Source organism: Oncorhynchus kisutch, linkage group LG12 (assembly GCF_002021735.2).
Source record: "Oncorhynchus kisutch isolate 150728-3 linkage group LG12, Okis_V2, whole genome shotgun sequence".
NCBI lineage: Eukaryota > Metazoa > Chordata > Actinopteri > Salmoniformes > Salmonidae > Oncorhynchus > Oncorhynchus kisutch.
In genome coordinates this window covers 25177264-25201817 of record NC_034185.2, presented here as the reverse complement: position 1 = coordinate 25201817, position 24554 = coordinate 25177264, and the positions used below count along the sequence as shown (strand labels likewise).

The following is a 24554-nucleotide window of genomic DNA, read 5'->3' as shown; positions in this document are numbered from 1 at the left end:
ATTAGACACCTCTGACCCACTCAATAACTTCGTATTGAAGTGATTACAGTATTTGACACCTCAGACCCACTCAATAACTTCATATTGAAGTGATTACAGTATTGGACACCTCTGACCCACTCAATAACTTCCTATTGAAATGATTACAGTAGTGGACACCTCAGACCCACTCAATAACTTCATATTGAAGTGATTACAGTATTGGACACCTCTGACCCACTCAATAACTTCGTATTGAAGTGATTACAGTATTTGACACCTCAGACCCACTCAATAACTTCATATTGAAGTGATTACAGTATTGGACACCTCTGACCCACTCAATAACTTCATATTGAAGTGATTACAGTATTGGACACCTCTGACCCACTCAATAACTTCATATTGAAGTGATTACAGTATTGGACACCTCTGACCCACTCAATAACTTCATATTGAAGTGATTACAGTATTAGACACTTCTGACCCACTCAATAACTTCATATTGAAGTGATTACAGTATTAGACACCTCAGACCCACTCAATAACTTCATATTGAAGTGATTACAGTATTGGACACCTCTGACCCACTCAATAACTTCATATTGAAGTGATTACAGTATTGGATACCTCTGACCCACTCAATAACTTCATATTGAAGTGATTGCAGTATTGGACACCTCTGACCCACTCAATAACTTCATATTGAAGTGATTACAGTATTGGACACCTCAGACCCACTCAATAACTTCATATTGAAGTGATTACAGTATTGGATACCTCTGACCCACTCAATAACTTCATATTGAAGTGATTACAGTATTGGACACCTCTGACCCACTCAATAACTTCATATTGAAGTGATTACAGTATTGGACACCTCAGACCCACTCAATAACTTCATATTGAAGATTACAGTATTAGACACCTCAGACCCACTCAATAACTTCATATTGAAGTGATTACAGTATTGGACACCTCAGACCCACTCAATAACTTCATGGAGGAAGACGGAGTGGAATAAAGAGAGGCAGGGGGCAGATAAAAAGGGAGTAGAGAGGGAGAGAGAAAGAAGAGAAGGGTTTTGAAGTGTGAAGCAGCGGGGTAGAGTCTCAGTCAGCCAGTCATCTCTTTTTAATCCTGCTTTGTGATGGTGGTGTCCCGTCAGCTCAGCCCCGCACTGCTCCACTTGCCCTGTCACTGCTATCATGTTTACACACAGACACACACACCTGCATTCTCAAGCCCTAAATAACCACACGCACAGCACCTTCCCTCTGACAAAAATACTTTTCAGTCCAGAGATCAAAGAGAAGAGGTATTTCTAAAGGGGCTTATGGGTTAGACCTTCATAAATAAGCTCTCTCCAAAGTAACAAAGGTTTCCTATTTCTCTTCGAATGTCTTCGGTGTTCAATATTCTGCTTGACATGAAGCCCTGAAAGCACTTCTCCTGCCTGTGCTTCTCTCACTCCATTCCCTCCCTCAGAGTGCATTTCCTGCTCACCATCCTTTCCCATTGATTTCCATCTCCCCCAGCTCCCTCTGCCAGAGAGAGCGAGAGAAGAACTCATCTCAACATCAAACCAGTCCAACAATGCAGGCGGTGTAAGCGTGTGCGTGTGTGTGTACGCTGGTATATGTGTATCTAAGACTACTTCCTCAGTGCCCTGGACAGCACACCTACTCCCTCCCCTGGTGATCTGATCAACAGCATTCTGTCTTCCAGGGAGAGGGGGAGCACAGAGCCCACGATTTCAACACCCAGCGCACCCAGTCAGTCGATCAGTCAGCCAGAAAGGCGTCAACTTTCTCTGAGTACACCATTCTCACACAGTGGCTTCCAAGCAGCTCTGGTTAACAGCCCATCCTTCACCACAGGCCACGGAATGAACATCATTCCTCAACACAGAGAAACACCACTCTGCTTAACTATTCAGACTAAAGCCTGTAGACTTCACTAAGTCCTCTGGGAGGGCACAAATTACCTGTTGGTAGGCTTTGTTTCAGTGCTGATCAAAACAATTACAACTGTGTTGATTGAGCCCCTGTAAGGATCACAGCCTATGCATGGCTTTCACAGCTGATTAAACACTGTTGAACAAAGAGCTTTGTTAAAGAATAATAGAGGAGAGGAGAGAAGAGGAGAGAAGAGAAGAGGAGAGGAGAGGAGAGGAGATGAGAGGAGAGGAGATGAGAGGAGAGGAGAGGAGAGGAGAGGAGAGGAGAGGAGAGGAGAGGAGAGGAGAGAAGAGGAGATGAGAGGAGAGAAGAGGAGAGAAGAGGAGAGAAGAGGAGAGGAGAGGAGAGGAGAGGAGAGGAGAGGAGAGGAGAGGAGAGGAGAGGAGAGGAGAGGAGAGGAGAGGAGAGGAGAGGAGAGGAGAGGAGAGGAGGAGAGGAGAGGAGAGGAGAGGAGAGGAGAGGAGAGGAGAGGAGAGGAGAGGAGAGGAGAGGAGAGGGGGCTGGACTGAAGAGGAGAATCTAGGAGCAGCACAAGGACAGACACAGCAGTCACCACCCAGCAGCCAGCCCAGCCCACTACAGAACAGACACCCAGCCAATTATAGAACAGGCAACACCATTACGCTACAGAATAGACAACACCCAGCTCACCACAGCCCACTACAGAATTGACAACACCCAGCCCACCGCAGAATAGACGACACCAAGCCAACCGCAGAAGAGACGACACCCAGCCCACTACAGAATTGACAACAGCCAGCCCACTACAGACTAGACATCCCACTACACGGCCCGCAACCAAAACCTGCGGACTCTCCTTCACTGCAGCCGACGTGAGTAAAAAATTTAAACGTGTTAACCCTCGCAAGGCTGCAGGCCCAGACGGCATCCCCAGCCGCGTCCTCAGAGAATGCACAGACCAGCTGGCTGGTGTGTTTACGGACATATTCAATCAATCCTTATCCCACTCTGCTGTTCCCACATGCTTCAAGAGGGCCACCATTGTCCTTGTTCCCAAGAAAGCTAAGGTAACTGAGCTAAACGACTACAGCCCCGTAGCACTCACTTCCGTCATCATGAAGTGCTTTGAGAGACTAGTCAAGGACCATATCACCTCCACCCTGCCTGACACCCTAGACCCACTCCAATTTGCTTACCGCCCAAATAGGTCCACAGACGAAATCACAACCACACAGACGCAATCACAACCACACTGCACACTGCCCTAACCCATCTGGACAAGAGGAATACCTATGTGAGAATGCTGTTCATCGACTACAGCTCAGCATTCAACACCATAGTACCCTCCAAACTCGTCATTAAGCTCGGGACCCTGGGTCTCGACCCCGCCCTGTGCAACTGGGTACTGGACTTCCTGACGGGACGCCCCCAGGTGGTGAGTGTAGGTAACAACATCTCCACCCCGCTGATCCTCAACACTGGGGACCCACAAGGGTGCGTTCTGAGCCCTCTCCTGTACTCCCTGTTCACCCACGACTCCGTGGCCAGGCACGCCTTCAACTCAATCATTAAGTTTGCGGACGACACTACAGTGGTAGGCTTGACGACGAGACGGCCTACAGGGAGGAGGTGAGGGCCCTCGGAGTGTGGTGTCAGGAAAATAACCTCACACTCAAAGTCAACAAAACAAAGGAGGTGATTGTGGACTTCAGGAAACAGCAGAGGGAGCACCCCCCTATCCACATCGATGGGACAGAAGTGGAGAGGGTAGTACGTTTTAAGTTCCTCGGCGTACACATCACGGACAAACTGAATTGGTCCACCCACACAGACAGCGTCGTGAAGAAGGCGCAGCAGCGCCTCTTCAACCTCAGGAGGCTGAAGAAATTTGGCTCCACCGCAGAACAGACGACACCCGTCCCACCGCAGCACAGACGACACCAGTCCCCCGCAGAACAGACGACACCCGTCCCCGCAGAACAACCCGTCCCCCGCAGAACAGGCGACACCGTCCCACCGCAGAACAGACGACACCTGTCCCCCGCAGCACAGACGACACCCATCCCCCGCAGAACAGACGACACCGTCCCACCGCAGAACAGACAGCATCCATCACAACCCAGCCCACTACAGAATAGACACCCAGCCAACTACAGAAGAGACAACAGCCAGCCAGTCCACTACAGAATAGACAACAGCCAGAACACCCTACTAAAGAATAGACACCCAGCCACCTACAGAATAGACAACAGCCAGCCAGCACACCCCACCCTACTACAGAATAAACATCCAGCCCATCCCAGCCCACTACAGAATAGAAAACATCCAGGAAACCCAGCCCACTACAGAAAACACAACACCCATCCCACTGCAGAATAGACAACACCCATCCCACTGCAGAATAGACAACACCCATCCCACTGCAGAATAGACAACACCCATCCCATTGCAGAATAGACAACACCCATCCCACTGCAGAATAGACAACACCCATCCCACTGCAGAATAGACAACACCCATCCCACTGCAGAATAGACAACACCCATCCCACTGCAGAATAGACAACACCCATCCCACTGCAGAATAGACAACACCCAGCCCCACTGCAGAATAGACAACACCCATCCCACTACAGAATAGACAACACCCATCCCACCGCAGAATAGACAACACCCAGCCCACCACAGAATAGACAACATCCAGCCCACCACGGAATAGACAACATCCAGCCCACCATGGAATAGACAACATCCAGCCCACCACAGAATAGACAACATCCAGCCCACCACAGAATAGACAACACCCAGCCCACCACAGAATAGACAACACCCATCCCACTGCAGAATAGACAGCACCCATCCCACTGCAGAATAGACAACACCCATCCCACTACAGAATAGACCACATCCAGCACACTACAGAATAAACAACATCCAGCCCACCACAGAATAGACAACACCCAGCCCACCGCAGAATAGACAACACCCATCCCACTGCAGAATAGACAACACCCATCCCACTACAGAATAGACCACATCCAGCACACTACAGAATAAACAACATCCAGCCCACCACAAAATAAAGATGGTGCCGAACAAAGATGAAGCCTGAGAACAAGGCTGACGTTTTAAGTATTCCTAACTAATTGTGTTTTTTATTTGTTTCTTTGCGTTATTTGTAACTTTTTTTTTTTTTTACTTATCTTGTACATAGTGTTAATGCTACCGTCTCTTATGATTGAAAATAGCTTCTGGACACTAGAACTGCGATTACTCAATACGGACTGGCAGAATCCTTTTTTTCCTTTAACAAGTCCGACGAGCACAACGTGAATGATATACTGCTTTCCCGGGAACAGGCCCAGATCCCTGTCATTTGCTTGAAGAGAAGGCAGAGAAAAATGGTCCAGAGGGCAGGCTGCCTTCTGAGATTTCGTAGGCGATCGAATAAAGCACCACTTCCTTTCATTCTGCTAGCAAACGCAGAAGATTAAACTACCAACGGGACATTCAAAACTGTAATATCTTATGCTTCACGGAATCGTGGCTGAACGACAACATTATCAACATACAGCTGGCTGGTTATAAGCTGTACCGGCAGGATACAACAGCGGCGTCTGGTAAGACAAGGGACAGTGGACTATGTATTTTTGTAAATAACAGCTGGTGCACGATATCTAAGGAAGTCTCGAGGTAGAGTATCATGATAAGCTGTAGACTACACTATCTACCTAGAGAGATTTCATCTGTATTTTTTGTAGCTGTCTACATACCACCACAGACTGATGCTGGCATGAAGACCGCACTCAATGAGCTGTATTCCTCCATAAGCAAACAGGAAAACGCTCAACCAGAGACAGAGATCCTAGTAGCCAGGGACTTGAATGCAGAGAAACTTAAATCTGTCTCACCAAATTTCTATCAGCATGTTAAATGTGCAACCAGAGGGGGAAAAAAACTCTGGACCACCTTTACTCCACACACAGAGACGCATACAAAGCTCTCCCTCCAATTGGCAAATCTGACCATAATTCTATCTTCCTGATTCCTGCTTACAAGCAAAACTAAAGCAGGAAGCACCAGTGACTCAATCAATAAAAAAATGGTCAGATGAAGCAGATGCTAAGCTACAGGACTGTTTTGCTAGCACAGACTGGAATATATTCAGTCATTGGCTCATCAATAAGTGCATCGATGACATCGTCCCCACAGTGACCGCATGTACATACCCCAACCAGAAGCCATGGATTAAAAGCAACATCCGCACTGTGCTAAAGGCTAGAGCTGCTGCTTTCAAGGATCGGGACTAACCCGGAAGCTTATTAGAAATCCCGCTATGCCCTCTGACGAACCATCAAACAGGCAAAGCGTCAATACAGGACTAAGATCGAATCATACTTCACCGGCTCTGACGCTCGTCGGATGTGGCAGGGCTTGCAAACTATTACAGACTACAAAGGAAAGCACAGCCGAGAGCTGCCCAGTGACACAAGCCTACCAGACGAGCAAAACTACTTATATGCTCGCTTCAGGCAAATCAAATCAAATCAAATCAAATGTATTTATATAGCCCTTCGTACATCAGCTGATATCTCAAAGTGCTGTACAGAAACCCAGCCTAAAACCCCAAACAGCAAGCAATGCAGGTGGAGAAGCACAGTGGCTAGGAAAAACTCCCTAGAAAGGCCAATACCTAGGAAGAAACCTAGAGAGGAACCAGGCTATGTGGGGTGGCCAGTCCTCTTCTGGCTGTGCCGGGTGGAGATTATAACAGAACATGGTCAAGATGTTCAATGTTCATAAATGACCAGCATGGTCGAATAATAATAAGGCAGAACAGTTGAAACTAGAGCAGCAGCACAGTCAGGTGGAAGTTGAAACTGGAGCAGCAGCATGGCCAGGTAGACTGGGGACAGCAAGGAGTCATCATGTCAGGTAGTCCTGGGGCATGGTCCTAGGGCTCAGGTCAGTTGAAACTGGAACAGCAGCATGGCCAGGTGGACTGGGGACAGCAAGGAGTCATCATGTCAGGTATTCCTGGGGCATGGTCCTAGGGCTCAGGTCCTCCGAGAGAGAGAAAGAAAGAAAGAGAGAAGGAGAGAATTAGAGAACGCACACTTAGATTCACACAGGACACCGAATAGGACAGGAGAAGTACTCCAGATATAACAAACTGACCCCAGCCCCCCGACACATAAACTACTGCAGCATAAATACTGGAGGCTGAGACAGGAGGGGTCAGGAGACACTGTGGCCCCATCCGAGGACACCCCCGGACAGGGCCAAACAGGAAGGATATAACCCCACCCACTTTGCCAAAGCACAGCCCCCACACCACTAGAGGGATATCTTCAACCACCAACTTACCATCCTGAGACAAGGCTGAGTATAGCCCACAAAGATCTCCGCCACGGCACAACCCAAGGGGGGGGGGGGGGCGCCAACCCAGACAGGATGACCACAACAGTGAATCAACCCACTCAGGTGACGCACCCCCTCCAGGGACGGCATGAGAGAGCCCCAGCAAGCCAGTGACTCAGCCCCTGTAATAGGGTTAGAGGCAGAGAATCCCAGTGGAAAGAGGGGAACCGGCCAGGCAGAGACAGCAAGGGCGGTTCGTTGCTCCAGAGCCTTTCCGTTCACCTTCCCACTCCTGGGCCAGACTACACTCAATCATATGACCCACTGAAGAGATGAGTCTTCAGTAAAGACTTAAAGGTTGAGACCGAGTTTGCGTCTCTGACATGGGTAGGCAGACCGTTCCATAAAAATGGAGCTCTATAGGAGAAAGCCCTGCCTCCAGCTGTTTGCTTAGAAATTCTAGGGACAATTAGGAGGCCTGCGTCTTGTGACCGTAGCGTACGTATAGGTATGTACGGCAGGACCAAATCAGAGAGATAGGTAGGAGCAAGCCCATGTAATGCTTTGTAGGTTAGCAGTAAAACCTTGAAATCAGCCCTTGCTTTGACAGGAAGCCAGTGTAGAGAGGCTAGCACTGGAGTAATATGATCAAATTTTTTGGTTCTAGTCAGGATTCTAGCAGCCGTATTTAGCACTAACTGAAGTTTATTTAGTGCTTTATCCGGGTAGCCGGAAAATAGAGCATTGCAGTAGTCTAACCTAGAAGTGACAAAAGCATGGATTAATTTTTCTGCATCATTTTTGGACAGAAAGTTTCAGATTTTTGCAATGTTACGTAGATGGAAAAAAGCTGTCCTCGAAATGGTCTTGATATGTTCTTCAAAAGAGAGGTCAGGGTCCAGAGTAACGCCGAGGTCCTTCACAGTTTTATTTGAGACGACTGTACAACCATTAAGATTAATTGTCAGATTCAACAGAAGATTGAATAACACTGAAACATGCATGAGAGCACCAGCTGTTCCGGAAGACTGTGTAATCACGATCCCTGCAGCCGATGTGAGTAAGACCTTTTAACAGGTCAACATTCACAAGGCCGCAGGGCCAGACAGATTACCAGGACAGGTACTGCGAGTATGCGCTGACCAACTGGCAAGTGTCTTCTCTCACATTTTTCAACCTCTCCCTGTCCGAGTCTATAATACCAACATGTTTCAAGCAGACCACCATAGTCCCTGTGTCCAAGAACACTAAGGTAACCTGCCTAAATGACTACCGACCCGTAGCACTCACATCTGTAGCCATGAGTGCTTTGAAAGGCTGGCCATGGCTTATATCAACACCATTATCCCAGAAACCCTAGACCCACTCCAATTTGCATACCGCCACAACAGATCCACAGATTATGCAATCTCTATTGCACTCCACACTGCCCTTCCACACTGCCCTTTGGACAAAATGAACACCCATCTGAGAATGCTATTCATTCACTACAGCTCAGCGTTCAACACCATAGTGCCCTCAAAGCTCATCAATAAGCTAAGGACCCTGGGACTAAACACCTCCCTCTGCAACTGGATCCTGGACTTCCTGGTTGGCCGCCCCAGGTGGTAAGGTTAGGTAACAACACATCCGCCACACTGATCCTCAACACAGGGGCCCCTCAGAGGTGCGTGCTCAGTACCCTCCTGTACTCCCTGTTCACTCATGATTGCACGGGCAGGAACGACTCCAACACCATCATTAAGTTTGCCAATGACGCAACAGTGGTAGGCCTGATCACCGACAACGACGACACAGCCTATAGAGCCTATAGAGGTCAGAGACCTGGTCGTGTGGTGCCAGGACAACAATCTCTCCCTCAGCGTGATCAAGACAAAGGAGATGATTGTGGAATTCAGGAAAAAGAGGACCGAGCACGCCCCCATTCTCATCGACGGGGCTGTAGTAGAGCAGGTTGAGAGCTTCAAGTTCCTTGGTGTCCACATCACCAACAAACTAACAAGGTCCAAGCACACCAAGACAGCTGTGAAAAGGGCACAACAATACCTATTTCCCCTCAGGAGACTGAAAAGTTTTGGCATGGGTTCTCAGATCCTCAAAAGGTTCTACAGCTGCACCATCGAGAGCATCCTGACTGGTTGCATTACTGCCTGGTACGGCAACTGCTCGGCCTACTACCGCAACGCACTACAGAGGGTAATGCGAACGGCCCAGTACTGTACATCACTGGGGCCAAGCTCTCTGCCTCTATATCAGACGGTGTCAGAGGAAAGCCCTAAAAATTGTCATAGACTGTTCTCTCTGATACCACATGGCAAGTGGAACCGGAACGCCAAGTCTAGATCCAAGAGGTTTCTAAACAGCTTCTACCCCCAAGCCATAAGACTCCTGAACATCTAATCAAATGGACATGCAGACTATTTGCATTGCCCCCCCCCCCCCTTTTTTTTACAGCGTTGCTACTCTGTTGTTATCAACTGTGCATAGTCAACTCTACCTACATGAACATATTACCGCAACTAACCGGTGTCCCCGCACATTGACTCTGTACCGGTACCCCCCTGTATATACTCTCGCTATTGATATTTTACTGCTGTTCTTTAATTACTTGTAACTTTTATATCTTATTCTTATTCATACTTTTTTTAAATTTAACTGCATTGTTGGTTAGGGGCTCGTAAGTAATTGCACTGTAAGGTCTACACCTGTTGTATCCGGCGCATGTGACTAATACAATTGGATTTGAATAGACAACATCTAGCCCACCACAGAATAGACAACACCCAGCCCACCACAGCCCATGCAGAACCGACAACAGCCAGCCAATCTACAGTACAGGCTGCCTCTACAATGTACAGCTATAGAGGAAAGATAGTAGGAGATACGAACAGTGACAAGGCCCTTGGTCTGACCACTCTTAGCTTTCCTTGTCTCAACAACATCACTGAATATTTCCCTCCCCCGAAAACAGGTTTACATGCAGTATTGTAGTCCATTAGAATTACCTTGCATTTGATATTAAGAAACCGGGTGGGTCTAGAGACTCTAAAATGTATTTCCTTCAAAAGCAAAGGTTTCTTGGAGAGTGGGCTAAACCTCTAATTGATAAAGCCAGATGACAGTGACACAGAGTGATAGAGTAGAGCGCTGCCCCGGAGCATTCTGTCTCCCTGTCTGACTGCTGCTTTCCTTTGCCTGAGAGGAAGATCCCAAGGAGGAATACAATATTCATACATACCCCATCATATACCTTCATCGCCATGGAGACTAGTTCACCTCTATCTTCAACTTGCATCTCCTGCAAAGTCTTTGTCTATTAAGTGAAGTTCATTTCAGCCTTTCTCTCAGCTTTACATGTCTGTGTGTATGAGAAGGATCCCTATGAGCTGAAAGCACCTGCTGAGCAGAGCTCTGGATAACTGCATAGAGTGCATTACATCCTGATTCCGTCTTTTTAACGGCACTGCTAACACATCTATGGGTTCATCTACTGAACCATTCATCCACAACAGGAGGGGATTTTCCAAGCTATTCAGGGATACATCACGCTCTCAGTGTAGCTTTTATTCACCATTTAACCAATTAGATTTAATATGTTCATAAACCACTGTGGGAATAAAAATACAGTCTTCACAAATCAATGTTATTTGGCAGCGCACATTCGCCCCATTAAACAAACCCCATATCTCCAAATCTCAGAGCGGCGCCACTCGATGAGCAGGCAGTGGATGGAGGGAGGGCATTAGCAGGCTTCCAGAGATCTGTTAGAGTTACTCTCCACTCTTTGTACACAGACTCTGACTGCTGATGACATTTTCTGAGGCGCTGGCTGAATAAACATTTCTATAACATGGATAGACTATGTCGGTTGCGTCTGGATTTGAGGTGAATTATTGAATATGTTGTGACAGAGGGACACTTCTCCCTAGGGGGCGACATGGTAAGACATGGGACACGAGGACATATCAGGGGATGGAAAAGACTCTTCCTCAATAATTAACATCTCACAGGAGGCGACAGGCAGAGAAGTGGGTGTCTAAGAACAGGCCCAAAATAACTCTGTCAGATTGGGGGGTGGTGCTGAACACATAGACCTTGGCCTGAAGCCCCTCTTTAAATGTCACTGTTGTTCTCTTAGAAGTGCCCGCTCCCACTCCTTTGGTCTGTCAGGATAGACAATGTACTTCATTGTTCTCAATTACTACGGTGTAGAAGCCACTTCAAGTGGTGATTACGCACACGCACGGACTCACATTCACAAACACACATAAATGTACGTAAGCATGCACGCACACACACAAACAAGCGTGCACATACACAAACCCATGCACACACACACCAGATGCCAAAGGATAAAAGGTTTCCTATCATGTCAATTCACATCACACATACCCGTAATGCAGGCATGACAGAAATCCCCTGGCCATTTCACTGTGTCCATTCCAACAGGGGCGTGGGTTACATCATTAGGCTTTGGGTTGCTGAGATGATTGTTACTATGATCAAAACCAAGTATCAAGCCTCTGTCGGAGATGGGCTGGGGATTACCAGAAGGCATCTGTCTCATGCATGTGAATCCTCCTCTCCGTGTGTGTTCCCTGAGCGACACTGCAGCTGCTGCACTGAGTCAGCCCCAGAGCCTCTGTCTGCCCTCTGCCAGCTGAGAGGAGACCAAACCAGGCCAGGAGGATGGGAAAAGAGGGCTCTCATCTCGCAAGATAGCAACAGGGCACTGCGTGTGTGTGTGTGTGTGTGTGTGTGTGTGTGTGTGTGTGTGTGTGTGTGTCTGTGTGTGTGTGTGTGTGTGTGTGTGTGTGTGTGTGTGTGTGTGTGTGTGTGTGTGTGTGTGTGTGTGTGTGTGTGTGTGTGTGTGTGTGTGTGTGTATGTATGTGTGTGTGTGTGTGTGTGTGCTTGCGTGCGTGTGTGTGCTTGTGTGTGTGTGCTAAAAAAAAATCTAGTTTGGTTTTAAATAAAGTATCAGTGAGAGTGGGAGACAGGTGACTCTCCAGAGTTTCTCTCCGAGCCTCCATCAACAGTGCACATATCCCAGCAGCCTCTTTGTTAGGGCAGGGACTTCCTGAATCCTCCCAGTGTGCTGGTGAGTGATAATACGAGTGAACACATTCCTTCTATAAGAGACACTATGCTGGCCTGGCTGGGGCTTTCAGAAAACAAATACTTCTCCCTGTGATTATGCTGCTGTGCTGTCAGAATGGACCATCAACCCAGTATACACTCACGCGTAGGCTACATACCATAGGCATGCACATTGCACACATTCACTCCCTCGCCTACACACTGAAGCCAGTGTGCTTAAAAGTTAACTCCGTACTCCAAGTTCACCCAGATTAGCTAATGTCAGTATCTGATCTAGTCCTGCTTCTTAGTCCTCACAGTTTCCTCTAACTGGAGCTGACAAGAGTGTGATCGACTGAACTCTACATGAACTGGGTTCCTTAGCCGGGAAGCAAGACAGGGAAAGAGGGTTGATAGAAGAAGAGAACTGCAATAGTCTTCAGAAAACAAAGACTCTGTTAACGCCTTAGAGTTCAGCGACTTCAGAAAGTGTGCCAGCCCTCGTTAATACAAAAACAAGATGGAAAACATTCCAGCCAATTCATCTCTCTCTAACATAATAGCATCAAGCCAAGTAATCAAGATGGGGCATTGAGAGCTTTTATAGTTGATCAACAGTTGATTTCTATGAATTGTACATTTCACTCATCCAATCTGATCTGTATTATATATCTTACAATTTGTGACCATTGAACATGAAACAAATTATATTTTAAAGTAACCTGATGTGAACTCTCCCTAATTGTTAGGAAGTGTTGAGATGTCAATGTAAAACTACCTAAGAAAGGCCATTCCATCTTCCAGCTTCTGTCTCAGTGATGCTAATAACTCGAGATTGATTCCCAGGGATACTTACGACTTGTCTCTCCGGTGGATGTGGCGTCTTTGGGGGCTGCTCTGTCGGCGGCGGGGGGAGAGAGACTTGCCTCTGCTCCGTTCTTTGATGGGAGACTGGGCACTTGACGACTTCAGGATCTGAGAGAAAACAAAAAAAGAACAGATATGGAGTCTAAATGATAAGAGACGGTTTGAGCTGCAGTTTTTTACTGCACTGATATTTAAGTGATTTTGTTTACAGCTGCAAGCTACAGAGGAGGCGCTGCAGACATGTTCATCATTCAGTGGGCCCATTTGCCGCAGGACATGTGCTGGGGAAATGAAAGGTTCCACTTCAATAAAAACAGCAGTCGAAGACGTTAACTTTTAATGACACAGTTGGATCTCAGAGACAAAGAGCGTAAAAGAGTCGTCTGTGAGCCAATGTAGGGAGAAGAGACTAACAGATAGTAATGAAGCCAGCCTCCCAAGATACCCCATTAACCCAATCAGCCCACTAGTCAACTCCCTCTGCAAACTCAATTACGCAGCGCCCATCTGTCTCACAGCGACGCACACTAAGAGACACGCAGGACTTGTACTGGAATACTCCTGACGTCCGCCACTCGATTAGCAGAATTTGAGTTTCATGGTCACCTTGTCCTGGTAGAAACCTAATGAGAGCTCACTCCTGACCGACATTTGGAGGAGAGACAGGAGAGGGATCATGAATTCCTGGAATGAACACACAGGAAATAGCTCATATTCCGTGCTCCAGAAACCACATGCAGCTGAAAGCATAGGCAGGATGTTAGTCATAAGGTTGGTTATAGATGTAAGGATATACAGTATGTGATGTAGTGGAGGAGGGTTATAAGCACAGCCAATGATCTCCTATATGAAATGCAAGCTCTGTCTGAGTTGTGCATAGAAAACACTCTACAGAAATTTCCCAACTGGTTTTTGAGCAAGTGAAAAGGTGGTTGTGAGTTTTTCACCTTCCAGAAATACAGTGATATCTATTTATACACTGGCACATTTATGGTATGCACTGTAAGAATGTAACATTTCTACAGTATTCACATGACTCACATGAACTATGTACAGCTAACGAGGGTCAAACACAGAGGTCAAGGCTGTGTCTCCAGCACTGGGCAGCTGGGAACTGACCTACATTTACTGCTGCTGTTATAGTCAGCTCCAGACGCACCATCCTACGACCATCCCCCAGCACCACTAGCTACCACCACCATGCAACAGCTGATGCAAGGGAGTCTGGGATACACAGTCCAACCAGCTTCTCGCTCTCTATCCATTTCTCTTTCTCTCCCTAATCTCTGTCTCTCTCGTTCTCTCTTTCGCTCTCTGCTCCACTGAGGGTAACTCCGGCCTTAATTATCCCTGAAGAATTCGTATTACACCTTTCGCCTCTCCGTGGCGGCCGCTCTGCTTTCAGGCCTGAATTGGGGGGGGGGGGATGTCAAGCCAAAGCAACGCGAACGAGTTAAACGTTCCCTCGGGGATGACCCAAGGACAGTAGACTAGAGAGTTAATGTACTGTGGTAAACTTTTTCACCCCAACAGAGTTCAAAATTTACAGTTGAAGTCGGAAGTTTACATACACAAATTTCTTGTTAAGACCTCCGCAAGTCTGGATCATACTTGGGAGCAATTTCCAAACGCCTGAAGGTACCACAATCATCTGTAAAAACAATAGTACGCAAGTATAAACACCATGGGCCCACGCAGCCGTCATACCGCTCAGGAAGGAGATGCGTTCTGTCTCCTAGAGATTATCGTACTTTGGTGCGAAAAGTGCAAATCAATCCCAGAAGAACAGCAAAGGACCTTGTGAAGAAGCTGGATGAAACAGGTAAAAAAAGTATGTATATCCACAGTAAAAACAATTCCTATATCGACTTAACCTGAAAGAGCACTCAGCAAGGAAGAAACCACTGCTCCAAAACAGCCATAAAAAAAACAGACTACGGTTCCATCTTTATGTTTGGAGGAAAAAGGGGGAGGCTTGCAAGCCGAAGAACACCATCCTAATCGTGAAGCATGGGGCTGGCAGCATCATGTTGTGGGGGTGCTTCGCTGCAGGAGGGACTGGTGCACTTCACAAAATAGATGGCATCATGAGGGAGGAAATTATGTGGATATATTGAAGCAACATCCCAAGACATCCGTCAGGAATTTAATGCTTGGTCGCAAATGGGTCTTCCAAATGGACAATGACCCCAAGCATACTTCCAAAGTTGGGGCAAAATGGCTTAAGGACAACAAAGTCAAGGTATTGATTTCAGTGGCCATCATAAAGCCCTGACCTCAATCTTATAGAAAAGTTACGGTGTGCGAGCAAGGAGGCCTACAAACCTGACTCAGTTACACCAGCTCTGTCAGGAGGAATGGGCCATAATTCACGCTATTTATTGTAGGAAGCTTGTGAAAGGCTACCTGAAACATTTGACCCAAGATAAACAATTTAAAGGCAATGCTACCAAATACTAATTGAGTGCATGTAAACTTCTGACCCACTGGGAATGTGATGAAAGAAATAAAAGCTGAAATAAATAATTCTCCACTATTATTCTGACATTTCACATTCTTAAAATAAAGTGGTGACCCTATCTGACCTAAGACAGGGAAACTTTACTAGGATTAAATGTCAGGAATTGTAAAAAACTGAGTTTAAATGTATTTGGCCAAGGTGTATGTAAACTTCCGACTTCAACTGAATATTGTACCCTAAACGTCTTAGTATTTTTCAAAGTTACAGTATTGTAGATACTAAGCCCAGGAAATGTATGAACGGATGGCAGTGAGGTGTCAAGTAATCAAGTATGACACGTGACCTCTCATGTCTGCCCATGTGAGAAAGTAGGACAACATGTCACCTTCATCCTCATGTCTCGGCCATGCTTCTCCAGCTCCTTCCTCATGTCCTCTCTCCCCAGACGGGCAGCGTTGAGCACCAGGTACTTCCACTCGATAGGCTGGAAGACGTGCGGGTCGTGGGGCACGTATAGGCCGATCTTCACCTTCTTCAGGGTGTGCTGGTAGCGGCGGTACGAGTCCTCGAACTCCAACACCAGGTCGCTGAGCGTGCGGAAGGTCAGGGCCTTGTCCATGAGGTCTTGGCGGCGACTCATGCCCAGTGTGCCATAGCGTCCGTTGCAGTAGACGCCCAGCACCACGTGGTGGAAGTGGTTACCTGAGAACTGGGTCTTGAAGCTGATGGGAAAACGCTCCACCGAGGTCAGCCCATTGGTCAGGTAGCTGACGCAGCTTGGGTCAAGGATGTTAACTGAGATCATTAGCAAAAAATACAGTTTCATGGAATTTAACACAGTCTACTAAATGGTTATTATTTAGACAGAGAGAGAGACGGAGAGAGCATGATGGAGAGAGAAAGAGAAAGAGGGAGCGAGGACAGAGCTTAAGCCCCATGGTCAATGGTGTTAGCATCATTAGCATCATCAACGATAACTTAAAAGTTTTCAGAGATGTAATACTTTCTAATTATCTCCTGAATCGTGATTACTTGATGTTTACTGCTGTTGACAAGCAGCATCAGAGAGAGAGAAGGGCGTATGGAGGCCAGTTTTAAGCCTCTCTCAGAAATTCATTATATTTCCATAAACTCATTAGCTAACTGGCATTTGCTTAGAATGCAAACACACCCACACTATCTCTAAATCAATCAGCTAATGGAGGGAGTCAATGAGAGGGCTCAAAGCTGAGAGGAGGCATTTTCATTATAACAGACCCAGTACAGACTATAGAATATCTCTGCAGAAACAATACATCTTTCACAAGACATTCGCATTCTTAACATGAATTCCTTCCAAATCAGCGCATCATAGGACAGGATACCATTACAAAAAGACTAAGGCCCATTTCCAATAAAAGTGAGGACTTTTATTAAGCAACCAGACTCATAAATCAAGCTCAAAGACTGCTTTCCCTAAAAGTCCCAGGAATACATTGCTGTGGTGTCCTAACGTGGACTCTCACACAGCACACCAGGCTAGCCTCATTCTCCCTGGGACATATACTCTATCTGTGGTAGTGGCTCCCCAGAACCTTTATGTAACTGGCCTGTGGACCCATTACAGCATGTCTGGATGACACACGATGAGGCAGACTGGTCTAATCTGTCCTGCCCAGGTTCAGAAGGAGGCGGAACGGGACTTGGTGGATGGTGGAACTGGGTTATCTGGGACCAGTAGAGGCACTATATGGTGACACACACAGGAACAGGAAACTCCACTGTGCGTGTCAGTGACCTAAGGACCAGTAACGAGCGACTGGCGAATTCAACCCGACTGACTGGGTCAATTACAGATACTGGAGTGTGAACCCTTTACACAAGACTTTGAGACCTTCTAGCCTGAGCAGCACTCTGATGTTAATACCACTGTTGTCCATACATCTATCATGCATCTATGATCTAATCATCCGTATCACCATCCTTTTTATTGATGCTTCATGTTTTCAGTAAGCAGGCCGTTTAAGCTGCGCCCTCACTCTGCAGTGTTGTGCAGTAACATCACAAGCTGCTACTGTGGGTGAGAGAACACAATACATCTGAGAGATGGAGCACATTTCAGGACACACTGACTGGTTTGTGGTTTGGCTCTGTCTCTCCTCAGCTACCAGCAACCATCTGTTTCAAGCTCTCACACACCGAGCCCTCTGAATGGCTTGAGCGCCTGTCCGTCATCTCAACACCCCACCAGCCACAGCACAGTACAGTCCTCTCATTAGATAATCATAGAGGCCAGCCGACAGAGCCTCACCACCAGTTTGATGGCTGCTTTGGGGATTCTCTTTTTCCTGCCGCAATGACAATGAACACAACATCCATCATTTAAAAAAGGCATCTCTGTAGCGCTCGTGTTCGTTTATGAGTCGTGTTTCACAAGCAAGATTCTTGGAGAGCGATATTCACAGAGAATGCCTCAAGTAAATCAAGTGAACATAGCTCTTGAGGTTCGAGAGAAGGGTGACAGGTATTATTTGATATCCCCACAGGACAGTAAGCACCATGAGTAGAGGTTATGGTTGACATGAACATGTTGATGAGTCACACATTGTGTTTTCACATGAGAAATAACCCGCACTGGGAGAATACAGCCAGGCAGCAGAAATAATCTCCCTCAGAAAGAAGACTTTGTTCTGACACCTTGTTTCTTCACAGAGTAGCAAGCGCAGAGCGGCGTCTGTTGCAGAATGTTGGTGTGATTATTCATTGAGGTGGCAGTTAGAGAAGAAAAAAAGAAGCCAGAGGCTACGAATGAGGAGTTTTCAACCCCAAGCCACCCCCCTGGAAACGTCTTTCTCAAAACTATTTACCGCCTGTGTGTCTTGCTTGTTGATATGCTGTGTACATAGAGCTTGCCTAAATACTGTAGCTGCATGTAGGCTAACTCCCCTCCGGAAAAAGAACATGAACTATGTTGTGCTTATGTTTGCATTGATTACTGTTACAACAGAAAAATAACTCAAATTGTTAGAACAAGCGGCAGCGGAGTCACGGCATGAGTGAGCACTGAGCAGGAGCTGAAAGGACCCGGAGTGCAGAAATCTCTGCAGGTCCCAGAAAATCTGGAACCACAGCCACTCCGAAAAAGAAAGAAAGAATCTCAGTCCTCCCTGTGGCAGCTGGGCCCACACACACACTGCTTCTCTATAATTAATGGGCTATTAACTACAAAAAGATCACATTACCCATGATGCAAGGCATGTGACCACCCCAATAGTAGCATACTTCCAGTCCTCTTATCTGCCACCAGGCAAGCACTCTTTCCGTCACCTGGGTAGGATTACTGTTACCATGGAAACCAAGCTAAGAGACGTATGACTCTATAAGGCCTGTGATTACTAGCTCTAGCAGCTCTCTGCTGCTTTGACACCTGAGCACTGAGCTGGGTGAACTCCAGGGAGACGTTGCAAATATTAATTACATGCCTGTTAACTGCCCACCGAGCCCTTCTCCAACCGAACAGCATATCTCCAGTTAAACGACAAACACTGTCAGTGTTTGGAAGATTAAGACAACCGCTTGCACTGTCGCCATGATGCTCTGGGAGATGGCCCACAGTAAATATGATCCATGATGCACCACTGTGGGATCCAGAAGAGGGTCAGCGCTTTATGATAGTAAAACCATCTGCAGTCCGAATTCAAATGTTTTTTTAAAACCAACTGTCAAAAACGTTCACTTTCCAACTCGCAACAAACATCGAAACATTCTGCTGGGAAAAGACGGCCATTAACCCCTGATCCATTACTTTCACTGTTTTCTAAAGTATTAAATTCATCCCCCCTCACTTGCCCTAATTCTTTGATGTTCCGACAATCCTCCTGACAGCTTAAAGCAGGGTTTCCTGCCCCCCCCCCCCCCCCCCCCGGGTGCACGTTTTTTGTTGTTGCTTTAGTACTACACATAATCAAGCTTTGATTATTTGAAGTGTTATGGCAACAACCAAAATGAGCACCCAGGTGGGGCCCCAGGACCCAGTTTGGGAAACCCTGGCCTAAAGAATAGGTATAAAATATGTGACAATGATAAGAGCATCCAGAGTTGAATTAAAGGGAACATTAATTTCTCCTCTTTCCATGTCTTCTAAATCCAGGCTCTGGTTAATGGTGCTGGTTTATCAAAAGGTTGAAGAATACATGTCCAAGACCTAATGAAACAGTTAGATTATTGTAATTTAAAAAAATCATAAACTCTGTTTCTTCTCTCTGTGATACTCGGAATCTCTTATCGGTAGTAGAGGAACCTGCCTTGGTGGGTCCTAATAATGCAGCATGCTACTGGTGGTTTAATGCTACTGGTGGTTTAATGCTACTGGTGGTTTAATGCTACTGGTGGTTTAATGCTACTGGTGGTTTAATGCTACTGGTGGTTTAATGCTATTGGTGGTTTAAGCTCAACACAAAGAAATGGCTGTGGTGGTGAATTTGAGCGACAACAGAGGTTGTATCATAAGATAACATGAGTATACTACGCTCCATTTACTCAGCCATTAACTGAACAGAACTACGAGCCATGCTGTAACAGTTGAGGATGTCTTTATCTACCTGTTAATGATGCATGAACAGAGTGAGTCAGTCAGTATCTGAACATAAGCATACAGCTTGGCTGACTCCGATCTTGGAGATGAGACCCTGTCGGTTGCAAGTTGAGCTAATCATCTTTGTCAATGAGGGTTAACAGGTTTGGTCCCACATGACAGACTGGGACATAAAGATGGAATCCGCAGTGGGGGGGAAACAGCGCCACTGTCCGTTCCACGGCCATTATTGTTTTTTTGTAGTTTTTTTAGGATACAGAGGTGAGGAGCGCTGGTGGAGTGTCAAAACAAATTGTATTACATATGCTGCTGTTCTGTCACGTGTGCTATGATGTACAAGGGAGAAAACTGTTTTCGTTGTTTGCAGTAACTTAGCAAACGGACGTGGCAGTTTCCCAATTAAGGATTACAACTTTAAGCCTATGACATAAACCTAGAGAAAAGCCGGTCTTTCTTCATGAGTGAGACGAGCCTGCAGTGTGAATGTCCAGGCTGCCTACAACCTTGACCGAGGATAAACCTGTGTGCCCCTAAGCTTGACAGTAACCGTATGTGAAAAGGCCCAGCAGCCAAGCTGCTCTAAATGGCAATGTGTGAGACACTGCAGAAACTTTGCTCTGCCTGTCTGACTACATGCTTTGAACTTTTAGACTCTTGTTTCCTAGCAACAGGGAAATCTGTGAGCCTTATTGAGCCTAAGCGGGAACATTAGACTACATATCTCATTGATTTCAAGAGTTTCATCGGGCACATCGTGACCTGAAACAGATCGGCTCCAACTCCCACTGGTTAATGTGTATCTCTGACTGTGCCTACAGACGATGAAAGGATACATTCCAAGGATGACAGCTTCAAGGCATTTGATTGGAAGAGATTCCCTGATCATTTCCCTCGCAGTCTCCATCAACCTAAAAGGGAACAGAGATGATTGTTGTGAATACTATTGTTTCATACCAAGTCCTCTTCGGTGCTTTATGCAGAAAGTGTCACAATGGTATAATCTCATCATACAGGATTACAACAAACAAATAGTGTCAAGTACAAGCCAAGCACATTAATGAAAGCACCATCTTCTAAATACAATGACCCCTTTTACTTATTTTCTATAAAATGTCAAATGTTCTAGTTGTTTTTGCAGTACATGCACCTAGCATGTGTACTCAGGGTGAAGAACACAGACAGAGGACGGCTATTTACAACATCTGAACTGGCCTATATTCTTCTACAGGGGGGTAGGCCGCCATTGTAAATAAGAATTTGCTCTTAACTGACTTGCTTAGTTAAATAAAGGTTCAATAAAAAGAAAATAAATACAGACACGTGTGCATTCCCAGAGTAGTGGGACCTCTCTCCTGGCTCTGTAAAGTAACGGTAGCAGACAGTAAAGACACACAAAGACAAGCCAATGGAAAAAAAACACAGAAATGGCCTCACAGCCTCACTTACCCACACAATGGTCTAGTTTTCCTTATCTCAAAGAACTGAGTTCCTGTGTGATTGTATCTAACAGACAGTTAAGGGAATGCACGTTATTTATAATGAGGGATACCTGGAGAACCTCTGAAATTAAAATGGATGGCCCTCCCTTCAGTGAAATATATTTTTACCCAACCCTCCCTGAATGCATGAAAAAAAAACAGGTGACCCTCCATTATACCCAAAATAATATTTAAAACAGAAAGTGGATAGTAGAGAACAGACACTAACTCCAACACAAAGCCCTTTTGTTGTCAGTAGCCTAAAGTAAAATTAAAATGAAGACTGTTTAAATGAATTACTCGAATATGGCTTTTTTGTGAGGTCAATAACTCTACTAAATAGCTTTATTATGGGCAACTAAACATATCGTTCTTATTAAAATCAATTATAGCAGCAGCAAGCTTACCTCTGGTCCTCCTCATCTTCGCGCTCTCCTTCTGAAACTGAACAGGAAATCAGGAGGCCTAGTCCGCGCGCACAAAAACATACAGTTGAAGTCGGAAGTTTACATACACCTTAGCCAAATACATTTAAACTCAGTTTCACATAATTCCTGACATTTAATCCTAGTAAAGATTCCCTGTCTTAGGTCAGATAGGATCACCACTTTATTTTAAGAATGTGAAATGTCAGAATAATAGTAGAGAGAATGATTTATTTCAGCTTTTAATTCTTTCATCACATTCCCAGTGGGTCAGAAGTTTACATACACTCAATTAGTATTTGGTAGCATTGCCTTTATATTGTTTACCTTGCGTCAAACGTTTCGGGTAGCCTTCCACAAGCTTCCCACAATAAGTTGGGTGAATTTTGGCCCATTCCTCCTTCTGGTGTAACTGACGCAGGTTTGTAGGCCTCCTTGCTCGCACACACTTTTTCAGTTCTGCCCACAAATGTTCTATAAGATTGAGGTCAGGGCTTTATGATGGCCACTCCTGTCACGCCCTGACCTTAGTTATCTTTGTTTTCTTTATTATTTGGTTAGGTCAGGGTGTGACAAGGGTGGTTTGTTTAGCTTTTGTATGTCTAGGGGTTTTTCTAGTCTAGGTGTTTATATGTCTATGTTTGCCTAGATTGGTTCTCAATCAAAGGCAGCAGTTTATCATTGTCTCTGATTGGGAACCATATTTAGGTAGCCATATTCCTTGGTTATTTTGTGGGTTGTTATGTCTATGTGTAGTTGCTTGTCAGCACTTGTGTTTATAGCGTCATGGTTGTTTTGTTAGTTTGTTTAGTGGTCTTCGTTTAAATAAAGAAGAATGTATTCATCTCATGCTGCACCTTGGTCTCCTCGTTATGACGAACGTGACAGCTCCAATACCTTGACTTTGTTGTCCTTAAGCCATTTTGCCCCAACTTTGGAAGTATGCTTGGGGTCATTGTCCATTTGGAAGACCCATTTGCGACCGAGCTTTAACTTCCTGACTGATGTCTTGAGATGTTGCTTAAATATATCCACATCATTTTCCTTCATGATTTCATCTATTTTGTGAAGTGCACCAGTCCCTCCTGCAGCGAAGCACCCCCACAACATGATGCTGCCACCCCTGTGCTTCACGGTTGGGATGTTGTTCTTTGGCTTGCAAGCCTCCCCTTTTCCTCCAAACATAACAATGGTCATTATGGCCAAAGAGTTCAATTTGTATTTCATCCAACTAGAGGACATTTATCCAAAAGGTACGATCTTTGTCCCCATGTGCAGTTGCAAACCGTAGTCTGGCTTTTTTATGGCGATTTTGGAGCAGTGGCTTCTTCCTTGCTGAGTGGTATTTCAGGTTATGTCGATATAGGACTTGTTTTACCGTGGATATAGATACTTTTATACCTGTTTCCTCCAGCTTCTTCACAAGGTCCTTTGCTGTTGTTCTGGGATTGATTTGCACTTTTCGCACCAAAGTACGTTCATCTCTAGGAAACAGAACGGATCTCCTTCCTGAGCGGTATGATGGCTGCGTGGTCCCATGGTGTTTATACTTGCGTACTATTGTATGTATAGATGAATGTGGTACCTTCAGGTACAGCTCCAATTGACTCAGACTATAACAATTAGCCTATCAGAAGCTTCTAAAGCCATGACATCATTTTCTGAAATTTTCCAAGCTGTTTAAAGGCACATTCAACTTTGTGTATGTAAACTTCTGACCCACTGGAATTGTGATACAGTGAATTATAAGTGAAATAATCTGTCTGTAAACAATTGTTGGAAAAATAACTTGTGTCATGCACAAAGTAGATGTCCTTACCGATTTGTGGAGTGGTTGAAAAACAAGTTTTAATGACTCCAACCTAAGTGTATGTAAACTTCTGACTTCAACTGTATATATATATATATATATATATATATATATATATAAAATCTGAAGAAGCCTTTGACTCGCCTCCTAAAGTGCCACCGTACACAGCACAGTCATTGGTTAGGCAGCACAAAAGGGTTTACCTCAGCAAGAGCAGGGCAGGTCAGGGCTTCTGATTAGGATAGCCTATCTATTGCAGTGTGTAAGTAATGCAGTGCAGCCCGGTTTTATATACACAATTCCATGAGCGCAAAAACTCAGGAAGGAAGTATATTTTCTTCAAATATTACTTTGCCTTGTGCTTCTCCGAGCATGCTCTTCATACAGCCTAGGTCTACAGTATAGGCTATGGATCATTTTATTGAGACCACACTAGATGCACTTGATATTGCGCGCCCAGCAGAGAATCAGGGATGAGGGGCATCATCGGGCACACATCGAGATACTACAATAAGCAACTCATTCTCCAACCCTGAGCAATATGACATTTAATCAAATACAAATGACATAACCCTCCCCTGGACTGAAATTGAAAAAGCATG

General features: G+C 45.7%; 1 protein-coding gene across 5 annotated transcripts in view; it reads right to left on the bottom strand.

Annotated features, from left to right (window-relative positions):
* The window catches only part of vash2 (vasohibin 2), a 41235-nt gene that overhangs the window by 8661 nt on the left and 8020 nt on the right, over positions 1-24554 (bottom strand). For 3 of the 5 annotated variants that reach the window (XM_020496562.2, XM_020496563.2, XM_020496564.2), the window contains 4 exons: positions 21686-21742; positions 21073-21147; positions 16052-16433; positions 13195-13313 (listed from right to left, as the gene is read on the bottom strand). In XM_020496562.2, the coding sequence (XP_020352151.1) occupies positions 13195-13313; positions 16052-16433; positions 21073-21147; positions 21686-21742 (633 nt within the window). Of the gene's footprint in view, positions 1-6593; positions 6640-6913; positions 6965-13194; positions 13314-16051; positions 16434-21072; positions 21148-21685; positions 21743-24554 lie in introns of those variants that run through there. The other 2 variants (XM_031837212.1, XM_031837201.1) reach the window with 2 other exon arrangements.